This window comes from Balearica regulorum, chromosome 1 (genome assembly GCF_011004875.1).
Source record: "Balearica regulorum gibbericeps isolate bBalReg1 chromosome 1, bBalReg1.pri, whole genome shotgun sequence".
NCBI classification, from domain to species: domain Eukaryota; kingdom Metazoa; phylum Chordata; class Aves; order Gruiformes; family Gruidae; genus Balearica; species Balearica regulorum.
In genome coordinates this window covers 192593156-192613464 of record NC_046184.1, presented here as the reverse complement: position 1 = coordinate 192613464, position 20309 = coordinate 192593156, and the positions used below count along the sequence as shown (strand labels likewise).

The following is a 20309-nucleotide window of genomic DNA, read 5'->3' as shown; positions in this document are numbered from 1 at the left end:
TCCTTGCTGAAACACTCTTTGCTACTACAGAGGGCTGACATGATAGGGCTGTCAAGACTCAGCAAGATAGATATATCTTTAACAAAGGGAGCTGGAATGCTAGCCTTTCCCTGGTGGCTGAACCTGGCAAATTTATGAGGAAAAAATTAACACGCGATTCTGATAGCACTGTATAACGCTTTCAAGGTAACGCCAGCCCTTGCAACTATGTGCTTGCTCTTGCTTTCGCTCGGAGTTATTCTTATTTATTCTGATTTCATTTTAAAGTTGTTAGATCTTTTTTCTTCTGGGCGCCTTTTCTTTGATGTGACAAGAATATCAAAACCACCCCTATGGATCTGCTTGATTGAATTGTACCCACAGGACTGGCCACTTATATGTTCAGTTGTGCTTAATTGCCTCCATACAAGGGATGGTCTTCGCTTCCTTTCTAGGGGGAGTCCTGCTTAGGCATGAATACGGATTGTGGTGAAATAAGTAGGAAGTGGCAAGTAGTATCAATATCCACTTTTTTCGAAGCTAATTGAAGGAATCTGTATAGCAAGAACAGTTGTTTGAGTAAAAGACATCATCAAAGTGGAAATTATTCTCTTATATGCTAAGGGCTCTGTTCTTTGAGAAATATGAAATTGTGTTCTGCTGATTTTTCTTGAGAAGTCTACATCTCCTTCACTCCCAAATAGTGTTTCCCACACATGCAAACCAATTCTTTTTTTCCCCAAAAATTATACTCAGTTTTTGGGAAAAACACCTTGATTATTTTTTATTTTTGTTTGCCTGTGAGTCTGTTCTGTATGAGTGAAGAGATTATCAACAGAAAGCTAAACGGATGTTTATGTTTCACTCTGGGAGCGTCTCTGGGTATAATCATTTTTATGTCTTTCCAGCGAGTTTCAGAGCTCAGTATCCTCTTCTGTAGATGGGAAAGGAAGAATCTTTACTTGCTGTCACTCTGTTTTGTTAGCTCTTCACAGATCAAGAAGAAAAACACAGGGATTTTTTGAGGGTAAGATATTTATTTCTCTAGGCAAAGATTCCTGCAGAAGACACTGAATAGAGAAGGACACACCTTAAATCAGAATATTCAATAAGGAATCAGTGTAAATTGCATGAGGTCAGTTACCACACAGTAATTGCCCAATGTATAGGCTTTTATTTAGAAATTAATGTGTGCTCTTTTATTTGTTTCTCATTCAGGGGAGAGGGCTTTCAGAAGGTGTTTACTGCAGAATAACTGAAACATTTTAACTACGCATCCATTTTTACTATGAAATAACTTTTTGGAGCACCTACCCTAAGTAACACAAGCCATTTATGACAAGGAGTCAGAAATCATAATCTGATCCATAAGATTCCGAATTAAACACATCCTTCTACCATTGCTTACAACAATTATCTACAGTTAGATTAATGATTGATCACGATATCTCCAGTTAATGAACGTATTAGAGATGACCAGGTAGTCAGTATTTCAGTGAATCTGTGCTGATCTGAGTTCATGACCATTCCTGGATCATGCTGTTAGATGCTTATGGGAATTCAGAATCTTTTCATAGGCAAGAAAATACACAGTTCCTGGAAATAAAAATTGTGGCATACAGGGTGGGTTTGAGTCCAAAATGACATATTAGAAGGTCTGGAATTTGTTTGTTATTCATTGTACTTGTGATCAAAAAGCTCAACATCCAGACAGAGCTAAGCACTGCCACTCAACGTACATCACCAGCCATACACCCAACATTCAAACTGAAGAACTGCTAATAACTTATTTAGCTGATGAGACTTCAACCAACCTATTTGATAAATATTTCAGATAATTCATTCATCAGAGGAATACTAGGATGAGTTTGTGAATAACTCACAGCCCAGAAAATGTCTCAATCTACTCTGAGTATTATTTGGAATAAATTGTTTGGCCAGTTCTCATCTACGTTAGAAATTTGATAGGCATTTTTGTCAGAACATCCTGCAGTCTTACCCAAACTGAGTTTAATGTTTTGCTGATATAAAAAGAACAGCATTAACTGCAATTGCTCTCTTTTATTGCAGAAATATATAAAATATAGGTCTTGTATATGAAAATTTCTTCTTTATTGTCTGGTTATTTTGTTTTTCTCCATATGGATGACAGGTACCAATTATTGATTTTTAAAATTAGCAACAAGCATTTTAACATACACTTAAGGTAATATTTCATGTGAGAGAGACAGAGACAGAGAGAGAGATGGGGTGAAAATTACTGCAGCTGATTGTTACAGAAATAGCTGGAAGGGGCTCCTTTTTTCCTATTAGCACAGATTTCAGTTATATTATGCTGTCATTACCTCAGCATAAATTAACTATTATTCAAAACATTTCACACACAGCAGTTTATTGGAACAGATATTACTCAGTCTAAGTATCTAGTCATTCACTTAGAAAGATGCAAAGCTGAGCTTTCTAAATGTTTTAAACATATTGATAATGTGCCTCTTTAATGCCATTTTGAAGCCTGTGTACAGTATATCTATATTATTGTTTTCAATTTATGTCAAGAACAAAGTGAAGTTTTGAAGAATGTGTTCTGGGAAATAATCCAAACAGAATTATTTCTTTATAAGCTAAACCCTGAAAATAACAGAGAACATTTATTTCAAATGTAACAGTATAACCTGTTTCCAAAACTGAAATTTTAATATACACTGAAGCTTCATGAATACTATATGCGATGCCTTTCAGTACATATGTTTTACCTACTTCCCTGTCAGTCACTTTTCAGCTTTTAGTTTTGAAGGTTTGCCTGTTCTCTGAGATAGTTCTTGTGTCCTGCAGTGGATATATTGAAGGCTGGCAGATGGTTGGAGCCTTGTCATAACCACAATTTGTGGTAAAGAGTATGTGCTTTGTAAATCTCAGAACACTTTCTTAGGGTGGTAACAAGGCAGAGGATTTGTGATAGAAAGATGAAGCTGAGAGCAAAGAGATAATCCAGCATTTACTTTCCATTCAGATAAAAAAGAAAACTAAAAACTAATGTTATATTACCACATTCGTAACAATGCATTTTACTTCATTAACAAGGAAAGATTTTACTCATGAGTTTTGCTATTTCTTTTTTGACAAAGCAGAAGTAGAACATGAAGTCATGCTTAATTTTGTATAGTTTTATATTTATAAAACATGAACAAAATACACATAGGAGATACTTTGGTTTACTGAGTCTCTTCTGCATTCCAAGCATTTAAAAATGTCTTCAGTGATCATGTTTTATTTCAATAATAAACCAGAAGAAAAAAAGTCACAGCTAAAATGCATTCTTTAATGATTAAGTACCCCTTTCCTCTTTTATTACTGCAAGCCTTCAGAAGGCCTGTTCTGTTGTTTGCTTCCCTGTTTTCCTCATTTTCTTCTGTATTTTCCTACAGGGGATGTTCTTAATTGTAAAATAAGTAGAAATAAATATGATGTGTATGTTCTTTGTAATGGCTTTCTGAAACATGTGTAAGTTATCCTTCTGGCAGTAAAGATTACTCGTTAGTTTAGCTATTAATAATGTTCATTTTCCACAACAATGATATTCTCTAGACTTGATCCTGTACTTTCATTTATTTACTTCCACATCAAAAGATGTCAGTGTCCCAGTAGTTTAAAAGACTACCTGCTTATGATCATCTGAATTCTTGTCAGCTACTGGCCAAATTGCCATGGGGTATGAACAGTCACTACCAGACCCTCTTTCTCTCATGTTTTGGTTGAACTTCCTCATGAGCGTGGTGTGTTACTCTATATGTTGGCTTACCAGAAAGATTTGAGAGAGTTCAGAGAAGAGCATCCTAGTGATGAGAGGACAGAGAAGACTGATTTATGAACAAGATTTCAAGAGCTCAACGGGAAATAACGGAGTGAAAGGGGATGCGTAGCAGAAAGGCAGAAATATGGAGAGTTGCTCATGCCAGCTGAGACAGGGGTATTACTCAGTCTTATACCAGATTACCTAGCAGTTACAGGAAAGTTCAGGCTTAATGGCAGAAATTTCCTCAGGTCTACAGTCTGTAGTTTGACTATACAAATCTCATAAAAGACATTGTAGAAACCTCATTAAATGGGTCATTTCACACTAGCATAGGCAAACACTGTAAAAATGCATTTTTAGGAAGAATGTACACTATGGGCAGATAGAAAAATCGAGACCTTTTTATCCGTATCTTTTATTCTGCTATGTTCTGTTATGGCGATAGCCATGAGCATAACAGGAACCCAGCTACTTTGTCAGTAATGGCATTAGTCTGTGCCTCTTATGATTACATTATAACTTCCATCATAACTCATTGCATCTTTTTTGTTTAATTCAGGGTTATCTTTATAAGTTTTTAATTTTTGACAAATTAATGGTTAATGTAGCAATTAATTTTTTAAATTGCTACATTATGGGTGGAAATTTTTCAAGACAGTCTGTTTAGCTCTTTGGACTTCTTCATTGTTTAAATTCTTCTGTCTGAGGGGTTGGTCCTTTGCTGACTTACACAGACTAAAGTCAACAGGTTGAAAAAAATGTTGTCAGGAGATGTCTTGAGAACCTACCATGTATAGATTGCTGTACAGAGTCATAGTTTACTACACTTCCCACAACCAAAGCCAACTGCATATAATTTACACCAAGTCACAGAAATTAAATACTGTATTAAATATTCACTTTTTCTTTTTTATTTCTCATATTGCAAATTTTGTCAGAATGCTACACAAAATGTATAAATGTGTAGCAGTTTTACAGAATACAATGCAAATGTATGAACATTTCCTAAGATAGAAAGAAGACAGTATGCAGGAGGGAAATGTAATTGAAATTGAAGAAGAGTAAGACAAGAACCTGAGACATTTTTCTTCAAAAGGGGATAAATTCAGTTGATGGACAGAAAAATAATGAAAGAGTTGGGGGAATTTAAGAATTTTTGTTTTTCAAAAAATCATTCCCTTCCAAATAAAATTGTCATGTGGAAACTTTACATACATTTAGTGTTGATTTTAAAAAGTTGAACTGTGAGTTTTTAAAGCTCACAATTTAGCTTTTAAAATAAAATGCATAGTTAAAACCAGCTGTAAGCATGCACTGTTAAAGCTCTTAGTCACGAAGAAAAAAAAAATAATTGGAAAAGAGTGGATGAAGTTTCAAAGTTTCAATGGAACCTCCTGCTGGTATTACTGTTGCATTTTTATGGATAGGATGCCTATGCTTAAAGGCCTCTGTGCTCCTAAAAATGACAATTAAAAACATACATGGTGTCTTAAACAGAACCAAAGGCAAAGGGAGCTAATAAATAGTATTAAACCTGATGTGGTCCCCAGCAAATTCCTTCTAAGAGCACAGAGTAAAAATTTGCTATGTGTAAGAGGCAGAGCACTATTCAGATGACATCAGCCTCCCTGAAAACCATGGGTAGCCCAATGCTACTTCCTTGGCTCCACTCCCAATTACTCCCCAAAGCACTTAACAAGTCTAAGTTACTTATATTTTATTGTCATCCTGGTTAGGTTTGTTTTTGTGGTTTTATTTATTTTTTTTTTTAATTATTCTGGCAGCTGTGTGGGTACCAGCAAAGCTAGGCTCTATCTGCTTCTGTGTCTTTTCTTAGCCAGCAGAAGTCATGAGCCATTTGGCCACCCAGCTTGAAAGTTGGAGGTCCTTCAGAAATATTCAGTCCCCAGTTTCCTCAAAAATACAACTTTTTTCGATTGATGCATCAACTTGTTGAAAGCTGTGAGTGAGGTCAGGTTGACTGCTTCTGCTCTCCAGACCAGGCTGTGGAATAAGGACAGAGATGCTCAGTTTTGCTGTTTTGTCCAGACAAGACATTGTTCCATGTCTTTTCTTCTGGGTGATCTTCATGAACAATAGAAGTTTCTTTCTTCTGCCTCAATTGAGAGAAGTGACAGGAGATTTTCCACAAGTACCTTCTCTGTTCTCTGGCGTTTCTACTCCTGGACAATACCTGGAGCTTTATGATTGTAGGAATATAAAGGTATAATAATACCACGGTCTTCATTGCCACAGAATAACTAGCTTCTGCTTTCAGCTCAGCATTCTGGTTAGTATAAATGGTGATGGATCAACGATGTGTGAGGTTCTGAATTTTTTTTAAATTATTTTTAAATAATAGGAAAACTAAAAGTACCATTTTTTTGCCCGGAATAAAGCCCTGTATGTGCTGTAGTGTTTAACTGAAAAAGTCAGAGTGAGCGGCTTCTCTTCATGTCTGAAGAAAAGAAATAAAAATGAAGGATGAAGAAGGGGAAATGGAATTGCATGGGAAGATGGGCATTTACACAACTCTTGTCTTCTTGAGGGAGGGGTAGAGAGGCCAAGGTGCAATGGGAGCATGAGAAGCCAGGGGAACAGCAAAGAGGGGAAAAGGACAGAAAGGACATTCGGAGCTCTTCACGCAGAGGAGGAGGAAGAGAAAGGGTTAGGAAGGCAGTCCTTGGAAGCCTTACAGAAGCAGTGAAGGAATTACCGTAGGAACAGAGCGCTCTTGGTATGGCTGTTAATGCAGAGAAATGATGTTCACAGCCTTCCCAGAGCTTTATGGGATTTTTTAGTCCTGACCTTTGGGACCTCTTTTTTCATTAGTGAATTCATTGAGATATTATATAATATAATCTTGTTAGGCATTTCTAAACAAAAAAAGACTTTATTTTAAGTACTTTTGACTTAAAATTTAGCAGGTTTCTAAAAGCAGTTGATGATGTTTTGAAAAATACTACTGGCAATTTTTTAGCCTAGCACAACTGGCATTTCAGGCTTTCTGGCTGTTAGTCACTGTTTTTCACATGTGGAAACAATTGTAGCATCCCAGACAGCAGCAGTGTTTTTTTTAAAATGCCTGTAAATTTTAGTAACTGCCAACTAAAGGATGCTAATGACAGTTTTCATATAATTTTTTTTATTCCTTCACTTCCTCTTTTGTAGACTTTGAAAATCTGTAGTGATTCCAGTCAGAAGAGAAGCTACATTTAAAAATTCAGAGGATTTTTTACTTTTTACTCAAGGAAATATAACAAATTTATCTCTCCTTTAGAAAAGCCTTGAAATAACTTTTCATTATTGGGGATAATGCACTTGGAATCCTAGGACCCTTTTCAGAAAATAATATTTGTGTCATAAGTTTGCTCTGTTTAAAAAAAAAAAAAAAAAATTCTATCCAAAGATCTAAAACCATAAATTAAGATTTCAACATCCTGGCTTGTATTTCATATGCAAAAGAGAAAAATAAATTAGTTAAAGGATGACATAAGGGAGAGGAAAGGAAACGCTTGGCTTAAAAGCAGTAACTCCTGAGTAGAAGTGTGAAAAAGTGAGAGGTATAACAAACCTCAGACTGTAATGATAAAACAAACAAATAACAAAACCCAACCAAACAAAAAACCAAAACCAAACAAACAAAAACCCCAAAACCAGAAAGATGCAGGCAAGGATAGCTTCAAGAGGAGTTTTGGTAATAACAAGAACTTGAAACTGGCAACACAAATTAAGAAAGAAAGAAACAGTTTGGCCAGAATAGAAGATGATGTCCTGAGCAAGATCTTGCTAAGACCTAAGAGTGAGGACTTTACTAAGGACTAAATCCTTAGTAACAGGATTTATACAACAGGAGGCACATTGAGGAAACACAGCTGGCTTGGTTTGGTTTGGTTTGCAAATACTAGCTAGGACACATCTGCAATTCCGCATGTTGTGATGCTTTGATTACCATCACATAAAGGAGTAATACAAAGGAGTAATATCAACAGGGAAATTCTATGTTGCAGGTGTACATTTTAGTAATTTGCATTGCAGAATCAGGATGTCAAAGAGAAACTGGTTCCATAGACCTGAGCACCAGATGGGAAAGATCATCTAGACTGGCCTCTCACCCAACAAATCACATGGAGCTTTTGAATGTAACCATAAGTGTTGGTGTCTGAATAACAAAAAGAGAATATGGAACTGTTTCCTTACATAGGTAGAGTTTAGATGATGAGAAATTATTTCAGTCAGTCACCTTAAATATTTATCATCCAAAAACAACAATGAAAATTCTTGTTTTAAAAGAAATGAGGGAATGTCTTCAGAAAAGATGAAATTGTTTGTCAGATCAAAAGGAATCCTTGTTTCTGAGATTGTCCATTACGTAACAATAAGAAAATTATTTCTGGGCAATTATCAGTCATCTAAAAATAAAAAATCCTGATGGCTCAGGTTTCAAAACCTTAACTATTTATGGTAAGAAATTACATATTTAATGAATTATTGTATCATGCTTATACATCTCAAAAAAAAAAGTAACTTTGCAGTAAAATCTTTTCTAATATGTTGTACTCAGTAACTTAATGATCAAAGAAAGCAGCGTTTTCTTTTATAAACTTATTACAGATTTGGGAGAATGATGACAGAGCAATGATTTCATTTGGCACGACATCAATGAACACACAAGAGTTTCAGTAAATGTTACCAATCTGTATGGGACAGGAATTACTACAAACATGAACATGAGAAATATAACAGTTCAACTGAAGAAAATAATGGCATGAAATAAGAATAATAAAATGGTCTTTATATGAGGGGCATCCTCATTGATCTCTACAGCTTCTTGAGGAGGGGAAGAGGAGAGGGAAGTGCTAATCTCTTCTCCCTGAGATCCAGCAATGGGACACATGGGAATGGTTCAAAGCTGCATCAGGGAAGGTTCAAACTGGACATTAGGAAACATTTCTTTACTGAGAGGGTGGTCAAACACTGGAACAGGCTTCCTAGAGAGGTGGTGGATGTCCCAGTGTTTAAGAGGCATTTGGACAATGCCCTTAATAACATGCTTTAACTTTTAGTCAGCCCTCAATTGGTCAGGCAGTTGGACTAGATCATCATTGTAGGTCCCTTCCAACTGATTATTCAATTCAATTCAATTCAATTCAATTCAATTCAATTCAATTCAATTCAATTCAATTCTATTCGAAAGAGGGGGGGGGGGGGGGGGGGAAAGAATGTGATTGTAAACAAAACTATAAATAAATGTGACTTTCTTTAGTTCCAGCCTACGTCTGCCTTGTATATAGGCAAACAGCAGGGAAGAAAAGCCACTGAAATTGCCATGGGCTGGGAGCAAACCCCACAGTTTTAAAAATTATCACAACTATAAAAAGAAAGTGATGAACTGAGCAGCGTGGCCTGAGGAGCCCCTGTAACAACATAGACCTTGTCAGAGGAATTGGAATTTAAAGCTATTTGCTTTAGAGCATAATAGAGTTTGCCCTAGTTTTTAGTGTAATTTAATGAGAGAATTTCATTATATCAGTGGTAAACTCCTTTGTTCCAGAGAGAGTTGGAAGGATACAAGAAAGAAAAGAACTATAGAAAATTAGGTTTTTTCCTTCTGGTAGAGTTAGGAAGGTAGGGGAGCATTTCACTTTTTGACATCAGCTCTTTTCAGTGTAAGAAAGTTTTCCGTGATTTTCAGGCAAATGGACTGCTAAAGAGGAAAAGGAAGTATTTGTGCTCAGGCACACAGGAACCTTGCACATGAGAGTATCCCTGAAAGAGTAAGGAACACTCTCAGCTAAACCTGCCCTGGCTGCAGGATATCCATCTTTATGCTATTTTTGCTTTACCTTCTCTGTTTCTGTTTGTGAGATGTATTGAGTTTATTTCCCATTTGGAGTGTATTAACCCAAATGCTTGCTTAAGCTGTCAGAGTGTTAAAATATTTTTTTGTCATGAGAGGCATATTGGACTACCAGGGGCAAGAATGGGAGAACTATAAAGGTGAAAGAGGGAAGAACTAGGTATTGCAATTAGTAGCTTAATGAGGTAAATGTGAAAGCTAAAAGGCAATGCTCCCTGATACAAATAAGGTCACCAATGTGACTCATGCCTACAAAGACAATGGGAGATCTTACCTTTCACAGTCTCATTCCTTTCATGGTACTATTTCCTTTCACAGGGGAATGAGGAAGGAGTTCAGGGGTGGACTGACTCTGGGAGGAGGCTGAAGGTCTGAGCTGTTGGTCTTCTGCTGGGGAGCCATTTAATTGCACACTGGATCCAATGAGATTCCTCCTGTGAGGGGAAGGAGCTTAAGGTTGCCCCTTCTCCATTGTTAAATTAATAACGCAGTGACCTGCAGAGAAAATCCATTTCTGTGCTCATCTTTCAGTCCCTTGGGTATCCTGATTAAATAACTGACTGTATCGAAGCCTCCAGACTAGTTGAGTCATTGCTTGTCTTTAAACTACAGCACTTCTTTCCTCCAAACATACAATAATAAAACGGAAATCAATACTCTTAACCTAACTTATCAAAAATCCTGAAGATATTGATGTTGTTTAACAGCTGTAGATGCAAATAAAAAAGCGGTATCTCACACCACTCGTACAAAACAATAACATTTTCAAGCTGCTTATGCTACCCACCAAAGGGCTGTCAATAATCTTTACTCTGACGGTGCTTGGGGGCTCTTGAGCATGCTGGCTGCATGGCGGGAGAACACAATTAAGGATTCCTCTGTTCACTCGGATGCAAAAATGAAACAAACTTTCAGGAAAGGCAGATTTGGATGGCTATTGCTGTGGTGCATGTTTCTCAATTGCCTACAGAGTTTTGTTCTTCATTGGGCTTAGTCCCCGTACACAGAGGAAAACGGATTGTAAAAAAACCTGAATGTGGTACACAAGAGGAGCAAACCACACCAGGATTATGTGAATTAACAGTAAAAAGTCTGAATCTGTTAAAAAGTAATAAAAACGTAGAGAAACTCAGATAATACATATTTTAGAAAGTTTAACTGATCGTAGTAGTAATCAATGAAGATGAATAAAACTAGGCCACTTCATATAAGAATAAAAACTTTGTCTTGCTATCTGCAATTCAGGTTTTAGGAATTTCTTTCTTCCCTCCATGATTCAAAGTAAAAGTGCTCATGCTTTTATATTTCTTGTGTTACGTAGTCACCAAGCATCTCTCTCAGCAAAGGGGAGTTTGCAAATGAGATGGACCATTAATATCTTCCTTGGTGATTTTACCTGCATTTCTAAAGAACTTTTTTAGAGAAAAAATTATGTTAAAAATAAACTGCTTTATGGCTTACCTTTTTGGCAAAGATATGACGAGGAGCAAACAAAACCTTTACTTTTGTGATATTTCAGATCAGTTAATTCTAGTATTTTCATTTAGATTAGGACTGTGCTTCTGAAATTTATCTGGTGATCATCCCTATTTGCCATGCTTTCATTCACACTGCAGAGCAGTTTTGGAGTGTATGAACTGGCTTCTAAGCCACAGAAGCAATGTCTTCCAAGGGTGCAGTAGCTGATGGAAGTCTGCAGCCCAAGCTGGAGCCAGCCTGATGGGAAAACCCTGCAGTGGGCATGGTTTCAGCATGGGTTCCTCAAGAGGAACTGATCTTTTCTGATCAGAGTGCTGATCTTTTCTCCCTGGTATCCAATGATAGGATGCATGGGAATGGTTCAAAGCTGTCTCATGGGAGGTTTAGACTTGACATTAGGAAGCGTTTCTTTGCTGAGACAGTGGTCAGACACTGGAACAGGCTTCCTAGAGAGGTGATCGATACCCCAAGGTTGTCAGTGTTTAAGAGGCATTCGGACAATGCTTTTAATAATATGCTTTAACTTTTGGTCAGCAGTCAGGCAGTGGGACTAGATGATCATTGTAGGTTCCTTTCAACTGAAAAAAAAAAAAAAAATCCTATTCTATTCTAAGACCAACTCTTTTGCTCTGCATCACTGCTCCTATTGAATTACACTGCTTGCTGTTGGAGACATTGCCTTTGACCACTTTGCCTACACCTAAAAAACCAGACTGCTTGAATTATTTAATGGCAGATTTGTGTTTCTTTCAGCCAGAATTGAGAAATAAAGCCTAAATACTTCTGTAGACTGCATAATGAGCAAAGCAGATGTATTGAACTCTTCTTTCTACAGGAAGCTGACACTAAGGACTGATCCTTCAGGTTGCAAAGGAGCATCCCAATATCCTTGTGAATGTACAGTCTGCCTTTAAGCATAAAAATTGGAACTAAATAATTTATTTCCTTTGAGCAAAATACATTGAGGGTATTGCTCATTGTATCTATGATTAGTATCATTCATAAGATTGGATGACTTGATGTATTGATTTCTTGACCAAAATGCATGTAAACATGTAATATAAATCTCTCTATATTATTGTTAAATGGCCAATATTAAGTGCTCTGAAGTTGTGTTTTGCTTGATTGCATAAATTAGGATGTGTCAGATTGACTCATTTTAAACTGAATTGCCAGCAAGTTTGCAGATGTTTTTTCTTTCCTTGTTCTGACCTATGATTATCAAGTAATAGGCTAAGACCCATTTTATCTCTCTGCAATACATGATCATACCCTAACAGATACTCCCCAAAGTGTCTGGAGTACAAATCTCATTTTATGTGTATTAAAAACAGTAGGGAATCTCAAATCAGCTCACTAAATAGCTTTTCTCCAACACTTTATTAAGAAAGTGAAAACTAATATAATTGCCATTTTGCTGTTCCAAAAGCGTTAAATCTGGCAGCCGCTGAATTCAATGCTTATATTGTTTCTGCATGAAGGACATTTGAAGGTGAAATGAGAATAAACTTTCGTTTATTAAAATACTTATTAAATTGACTAGAATGTGTGTTTCAGGGAGTGGTGAGGCACTTTGCACACAATACTCAAGATGTGATGGGAGAAAAGGAATTGATTGATTAAAACAAAATGTTTAAGACCATTAAATAAATCTAAAGTTTGATGATTTACAGTTCAAGAAAAACTGCAGTGTGCTCTTACCAGTTTTCAGATTAATTTCAGATACAGCCAGAGTTCTCTTGTAAACAAATCAATGTATTACATTATTATTCACAGATCTGTTCTGTACCTGCTTTTCATTTTGTGTCAAGTGATCTGATAGGAGGCAGCATTAGGAATACCCTTGGGCCAGTCGCTTTATCTCTGTATGCTTATGTTTATCTTCTGTGTAAGTTTTGACAAGGTTTTTCTGTCCTTTTTAAGTGTTGTGAAATCTGGAGAGGAATACAAGTTGTAGCTGTGCACAGCTGCAGTGTTGTGCAGGGTATAGTCTCAGTGCGGTAGTTGAATATTACCGGTATTTTTAAAGAAACTTTGTTCAGTTTCTTTAACACTTCTGAGAGTTGTCAGTTTTATAAATGGTATTTTTGAAACAAAAGGATAACATTAGTAATCATGAGGTGGGGGAGACGCGGTTGTCTTTTGTAAATGCAAGCCAGCAAAAGTATTCAATATTCCCTGAATATCAAGGTCTTGATTCTGCATTTGTTCTGGTTACAGAAGGACTTGGCATTAATCTAAATGTTTAAAAATTATGGACATGTAAAGTATCTAAGTGAGTATTTACCAGGACATCTTCAGGTAACAGCTGCTTTTGACAGTTATGTTTTAAGTGTCCATTCCTCATTATCTGAAAATTCGTGGTGGTTTATTATTGTGTTCTGCTTCTCTTTCTCTTCCCATGTTACTATCATAAATTTACCTGAACTGGAGGGCAAAGCCAGCAAAGTTTATGCGTGCAGAATTTACAGCCAAACAATCAGAATTTGCCAAGACTGGACAACATGAAAGTAAATGTGCAAATTAGAATTGGTCTGCACTGAAAAAAAAATTTAATAATTCATTATGGTGTGCCTGCAAGAGAACAGGATTATCATTTAAGGGATCACTATAAAGGGTGGGAGCGGAAGATCTAGGTTTTGTTCAGTATTGCTGCCAAATACAATTCACACTCTTATTTCAACACAGAATTCTTTCAAAAATTAAAATTAAATTAACCTTGATAATTATTGGAAAAAAATAAAAATGGAAATTACTTTTCTCAAAATATTATTGACAGATCTGCATGGAAGCATATATCACGTAGTGCCTGATTTTGTTGATATTAGTCTTTGTCATTTTGAAAATTAAATTCACAAACAAGTATAATTCCCTTCTCTTCTCCCCACCAGGCAAATTATTTCTAGAGTACTGAATGTAATAGAAAATACTACCTTTGATTTGACTTGAAGTGAATTTTATACTCCTGTATAAAAGGTGTCTGCATGAGTGAAGGTATCTACACAGCACATAAAGAGATGCCATTTGTATGGTACATATAGATAGCAGCTGTGTAGACGTGTACAGACGTACACATATGTGCCTACACAAATGCTTTGTGTTTGTATAAAATCACTTGATGATTTAAAATTAATTCATCATTAAATGGTGTTAATAAAACCAGAGATGCTCACCAGTTCCCAAGAAACACTCTGTGCCTTGGAGAGTCAAGTCCACTCTGAATCAGTCAGCAAGCAAGAAATCACCTGTACCAGGATAATTACAGCATCAAATGTGCCAGGGCTACAATCCATTGAAAGTCCTTCAGCCGCTTGACTGGACTTTGCATTAAGTTTCTTTTTCGACGAATGTTTGTTTGTGGTATTCCATTATATACCTGTCAATCTAGGGCATCAAGAGTGGTAGACGTTAGTGACCTGTTAGGAAATCTCTCTCTAACATCTGATCTTGCATCTATGCTGTGAAGCGGAGGAAAACACAGATTGGCTTGTAGGAATGATAAAATATGTAGATTAAAAGGATTTCGCTGTATCATGAAGTATTTATTGTGCTTCTTACCATTTTATGTCTGAAAGAAATAACATAATTTACCAAGATAGTAATGTTTTTGGTGTTTTTTCATGTTTCTTGTGTGGTAGCAAATGAAAAATTCATAAAGCTCACAAGAAAAATATTAAGGGTCAGTAGTGCAGGGTACAGTATATATGTAGGTACATAATGCACAGTGCATTTCAAAATCTGCCAGTTTAGTTTTCTATGAATGCTTTATTCTTTATTTTACAAGGTCAAATAAAATAGTACCTGTCTATTTGAAAAATAAGGAGTGTTCTTTAACAGTATTGCTTTTACAAGCAGCAACCTTTCGCCAAAGTTTTTAAGAATATATCTTAAATATATTTTTGTTTGAATGAAGTGTTTGAGTAGTAGGAAGCATCTCAGTATATAGGCTGTACTCTACTTCCTATTGAATTACTTCAGATTTATTCTGAAAGGAGATTTAAGTCTTGAAGAATGCATTGAAATTGCTAAGTTTTCATTTCAAACCTGTGAAGCCTGAAAGCTCATGAAAAAACGCAATAAAATTAAGCATGAAATAAATACCTAGTGTATGAATGCAACTTGGAAAGATTTTTACATTAGTCTGAATGTGCCTGGCAAGATCTATTTCTGGCATTTTTTTTTTATTTCAAACTACTAATGTTGTTGTTGTTGAAATAGTAATTATTTTGGTTTTATTATATTTTATACATGAATTTTGTTTCTCAGTTTGCTTTTCTTTCCCCCCGTTTAAGATTCCAGAGGCTTATTTTATTAGAGATCCTCATACTTTCCTCCTTACAAAGGACTTTATTAAGGTATATATGTTCTTTTTAGTGAAAAAAAAAAAAAAAAAAAAAAGCTCTCTCCAGACCTGAACTGCATGTCCTCACAGGTTAACATTTTCACATATAATGCCAGTTACTGGAAATGAGAATGGTTAGTTGGTTAACTGAAGCATGCTTGAAAGGAGAAGCAAAGCTTGTCTACAAAATACTAACACTTGGATGAGTCTGCAGCCTGGGAGGAGAGCACCGGGTGAATTTTCTGGACTTTTTTCATGGCTGACTTGGGATATGCCTGCATTGTCACACAGTGTGTTGACCTCTCTCCTTGATGCATATTGCTCATGACAGTCCCTCTCCCTTGCCCGCAGGCCATGGAGGCGCAGATACAGAACTTTGGACAGACGCCATCGCAGTTGCTTATTGAGCCCCATCCACCTCGGAGCTCTGCCATGCACCTGGTGAGACATAACTCCTGGCTGGGAATGCGTTCCCTTTGAACCTGAGGATCATTTGTAGGTCATAAAGGACCCATTTAAGCAACACTTTTAATGCCCTCCTCTGCCCATGCAGCCGTACTTTCTCCTGGCAGAAATAGCTCGCAGTGCTCTAGCAGAGCAAGGTGAAGGCTGGAATAGCTTTAGCTTCCTATAGTCCTGGATTTTCCTGTCTAATATTATATAAAGAGGGCCTATCTTCATAAATATACACTGGATAAATACATATTTGCATTCTTATTTCTGTAAGTAGTGGGAATGACTGCAGGCTTTTCTTAAAGTGAGCATGTTGTTATGTCTTGTTTGTTTTGTTTTGTTTTGTTGTAAAGGATGCATTGTTAGGGGCTGATTTATGCACAATGCCTGCTTGACGAAAATGAAGTATGGGAGTTCAAATCTTACTGGAATCCTCCCACTTGTTCCCCCGGGAGAATACAATGTATATTTCAAATTTCAATCTGAACTCCAAAATTCATTCCCAACACATTCTTCTCTCTGCTTCTTGCAAAGAAGTGTGTGAAATAGCCAGAGTGAATGAGACATACCTCTGTGCCCCTCAGTGCCTTTGATTAAATGCTTAGAGCTAGATATTTTCTTTTACGTTTTGTATATCAACAGTAATATGTAGTTTCAGTCATTTCATCTATGTACAAGAAAATCACTCTAGTTGTACACTGCAAAAGTGGAAATTGATCTGGAAGTGTTAGTTGTGTTATTTTAAGTAATGTGTAGATGTCAAACGTACATAATATTCATTTTATGTTCTTAAGATATGGATAATATATTTTTAATAATAATTTAAAGTGATAAGTCAAAAGGATTATTTGAACTTCTAGAGATAATTTTATTTGTTATACCAGTGGTTGAAAAAAATTACATTAAACCCAGTATTTAACAACAGTGTTATTGTCTATTTACAAAAAGCCATGTCACTTGTAGAATCATCAAACAGGTTTATAATTGCTTACAGACTCTCTAATAAGTATATGCTTTACATAGAATTAAATTGTCTATGTTTGGGACTGCTGTATTTCATATGAAGACTTCATTAAGAAAAATTAAATATCTGTGAGTTTTTGAGTCCCTCTTAAAATTTCTTTTTTCAGCTGTTGTAGTTTATAGCATTTTACATGTAGATGTGGTGCTTAGGGACATGGTTTAGTGGTGGACTTGGCAGTGCTAGGTTAATGGTTGGACTTGATGATCCTAGAGGTCTTTTCCAACATAACAATTCTATGATTCTATATTTATGCTGGATAATGGATTAACTATTTGACTCGTATGTCTATTGTTTGAATATTAACTGCTGTATAATTTTACGTTTTACTGTATATTAATTAACACTAATGGTCATTTTACACCCTGTAACAATAACCCTTACCATACCTATTCTCCACTTGTCCTCGTGTAATGATCCGATAATAGCTTCTGATCTTGCTTTCCTCCATCACTAGTGTAGACGCGCAGGTAGCATTGTTTTCCCTGTATGTGCACATGCTTGCCTGCTCTTTTTTAACCTCGTTTTCCCTCAGACCTGCTCACTAATTGTGTTATCCCTTCTGTTTTCTTCTGCTCTCTTCTCCTTTCTACTCAACAGTGTTTCCTTCCACAGAGCCCCCTCATGTTTAAAGATCAGATGCAGCAGGATGTCATCATGGTGCTGAAGTTCCCATCAAATTCCCCCGTCACACACGTGGCAGCCAACACACTGCCCCACCTGACCATTCCTGCCGTGGTGACCGTCACCTGCAGCAGGCTGTTTGCAGTCAATCGGTGGCACAACACAGTAGGTAGGTTCTCGCGGGCACGTTTCATTCAAATTTGAAGACCTTAACAGCGCAGCTTTAATTTCAAATGCAGTTTAGCTAGATGTGGGTTAATCTGACTCACCTGCCTGTGCACAAAAATTTACTGTTTTTTCTGGTTTGTGTCAAATAATCAAAGCTTGTGTTTTCTCTGGTGTCATTCCTAGAAACACTCTCCCTAACAGCAGCACATCACCATGGCAGCCAATCGATTTGTGGTTACATCAGGATCAGCCTTTGATATAATGCTTTTCAGGAGACTGCTGCTGTTCTTGACACCGCCGATATTAATATGTCCCAGGTTTCAGGAATACGTACTGGCATGCTAGAGCGTATACATCGCTGTCTGCTGCTTGAGGGAGATTTCAGGTCTGTCCAGGAGCTCATCATAAGCCTTACCCGGGGTCACTGTTAGATAACTCTAAGGAAGCCTAAGCAGCTGGACACTGAACTATTCTCAAGAGAAGTTTCCTCATTCCCTCCCAGAAACCCATCCAACAAAGTCATCCCAAATTTCCCTTCTAGCCCCTCTGCTCACCTCTCCATATTGCCGCTGGACTGTCCTGTCTCCTCACCTGGACATGTAGGTGCTGAAGTTGTCCCAGGCATTGTTAAATAGGTGGTGGGCCCACGAGGTACGTGAGGTACTGCCCTGCTTGGGAATGAACAGGTTTCATTTTCTAAGGTAGCTTCCTGCAGGGAAAAACAAGAATGTGTGGCTCACTACCTGGCTCAGGAACTTTGTAGGGACTAGGAAAAAAAAAAAAAGGAAAAATCCTCCACTCTTTATGCACAGGAGAAACTCCTGGACAGAACAAAAGGGAAACATTTAGAGGGGAAAAAAACCCCACTCAAACTTTTTTTTTTTTTTTTTTTTGATATTTTGTTATTATGTCCTCAATGGAAGACCCCAATGTCAGAAATAATTCAGAGGTCCAGAAACTCTCCCCTGGTATTTTAATACTCTTTTGACTAACATTGGCTGACTAATTCCTAATTGGTTCCCCAGGATTTTGCAGGGATGCTGCCCAAGTACTCTATACCCATCATCATTCACATCTCCTCCATTTGAGGAGGCTCATTTAGTACTCGAGTACCCCTTTCTTATCCAGACTGTCAAGTGAGGGGAAGCCAAAATTCCTACCCATTTTTTACTGTGGAGTCAAGGTCACTGATATTGCAGTGTCCTGGATTTCAAGGGTTTCCTGAACAACTGTTGTTTGAATTCATCTAGTTTAGTAAAAGTCCTGTTGTCCTTTCCAATGCATGTGACTGTTAGGTTTTAGTTTTTCATATATACTCTTGTAAAACAGAAGTCATGTTGCAAACATGCAGAATTCACGTCATGAACCAACCATGAACTACATTTCACACCATTTGAAAGCCTCTGGTGTAAATTTCAAAGAGAGGAATACTTTCTGAATATATTATAACGGGAAGAGAGAGGAAAATAAAAGTGCTTGGATAATCAAAACTCATTCTAATAATTTTCTTAACTTTTACATCCTGGCTGGCAATGTCTTTTATTTTGCAAGAGGCTAATCCAAGGCACGGTATAAATTTCCTACTATTACCATACTATTATTTTAATAAATTACAACTCTAGTATAAAGGATAGGTTAATCCACAGAAGTGTATACACAGACCACTTTTACTATTGTGGGATGTATGTAGAACTTTAGGGTTCGTACGCAGTAGAAGACATTTACATAGCCATCTCACAATAGAAGCAAGTGAATCTAAGTTAACACCAGTAGAGATCTGTCCCAAACTGGTTTGGTTTTCAAAGAAGACAGAGAAAGGAGGGAAGGAGAAATTCTCAGAGCAGTGTTTTTCAGAAGATGGCAGGGTCAGCTGTAGGCCCTGTTTTCTTTTATCTTCTCTGGTTGTCTATTGCAGTAGTAGAAAATGGAGTTCATTCTCCAGACCTCTCTATCTCCTTTTATGGAAGATATTCTCATGCAACATAGCAGTTCCTGACAAAAATTGTGTTTTCAGTCGTGACTATCATGATTTATATGCTAGGGAAGGTGCTCAGAAGAGCCAAAGCAATGCTATCTGTGCATGAGAGCAGATAACACTAAATATCCAGCCCCTGATGCACAGTTGAACAACTTAAGGACTGCTCAGGATAGAAATAATAGGAATAACTGTTGCAAATTTACTGTAGCCCACAATTTCCCAGCTAAAAATTCTAGATAAATCCATGAAAAAGTCCAAGTTTCTGTCACTTACAGTTTTCCATATGTAAGAAACTCATAACACTATTTAATCCAATTATTTTTCTTGTCTGTGCTATTATAAGATCTTACCCAGTGCTCAAATTTAAAAAAAAAAAAAAAATCATCTGTTACACTATTTTAAAGGAGTTATTTAATGAATGTATGTGGCTGCAGAAATTGTGATGAAATTAGCAGTCATACATTTACAGTTGCTATTTGTGGTGGGTTGACCCTGGCTGAGGGCCAGGTGCCCACCAGAGCCACTCTATCACTCCCCTCTTTCATTAGACAGGGGAGAAAAGGTACAATGAAAAAAAAAACTTATGGGTTGAGATAAGGACAGGGAGAGATC

General features: G+C 36.9%; 1 protein-coding gene across 7 annotated transcripts in view; it reads left to right on the top strand.

The window, feature by feature from the left end:
- NBEA (neurobeachin) overlaps positions 1 to 20309 on the top strand; it is a 524026-nt gene that overhangs the window by 479245 nt on the left and 24472 nt on the right. For 5 of the 7 annotated variants that reach the window (XM_075742002.1, XM_075742000.1, XM_075741998.1 and 2 more), the window contains 2 exons: positions 15805 to 15894; positions 17528 to 17720. In XM_075742002.1, coding sequence (XP_075598117.1) covers positions 15805 to 15894; positions 17528 to 17720 — 283 coding nt within the window. Of the gene's footprint in view, positions 1 to 15403; positions 15467 to 15804; positions 15895 to 17527; positions 17721 to 20309 lie in introns of all 7 variants that reach the window. The other 2 variants (XM_075742004.1, XM_075741999.1) reach the window with 2 other exon arrangements.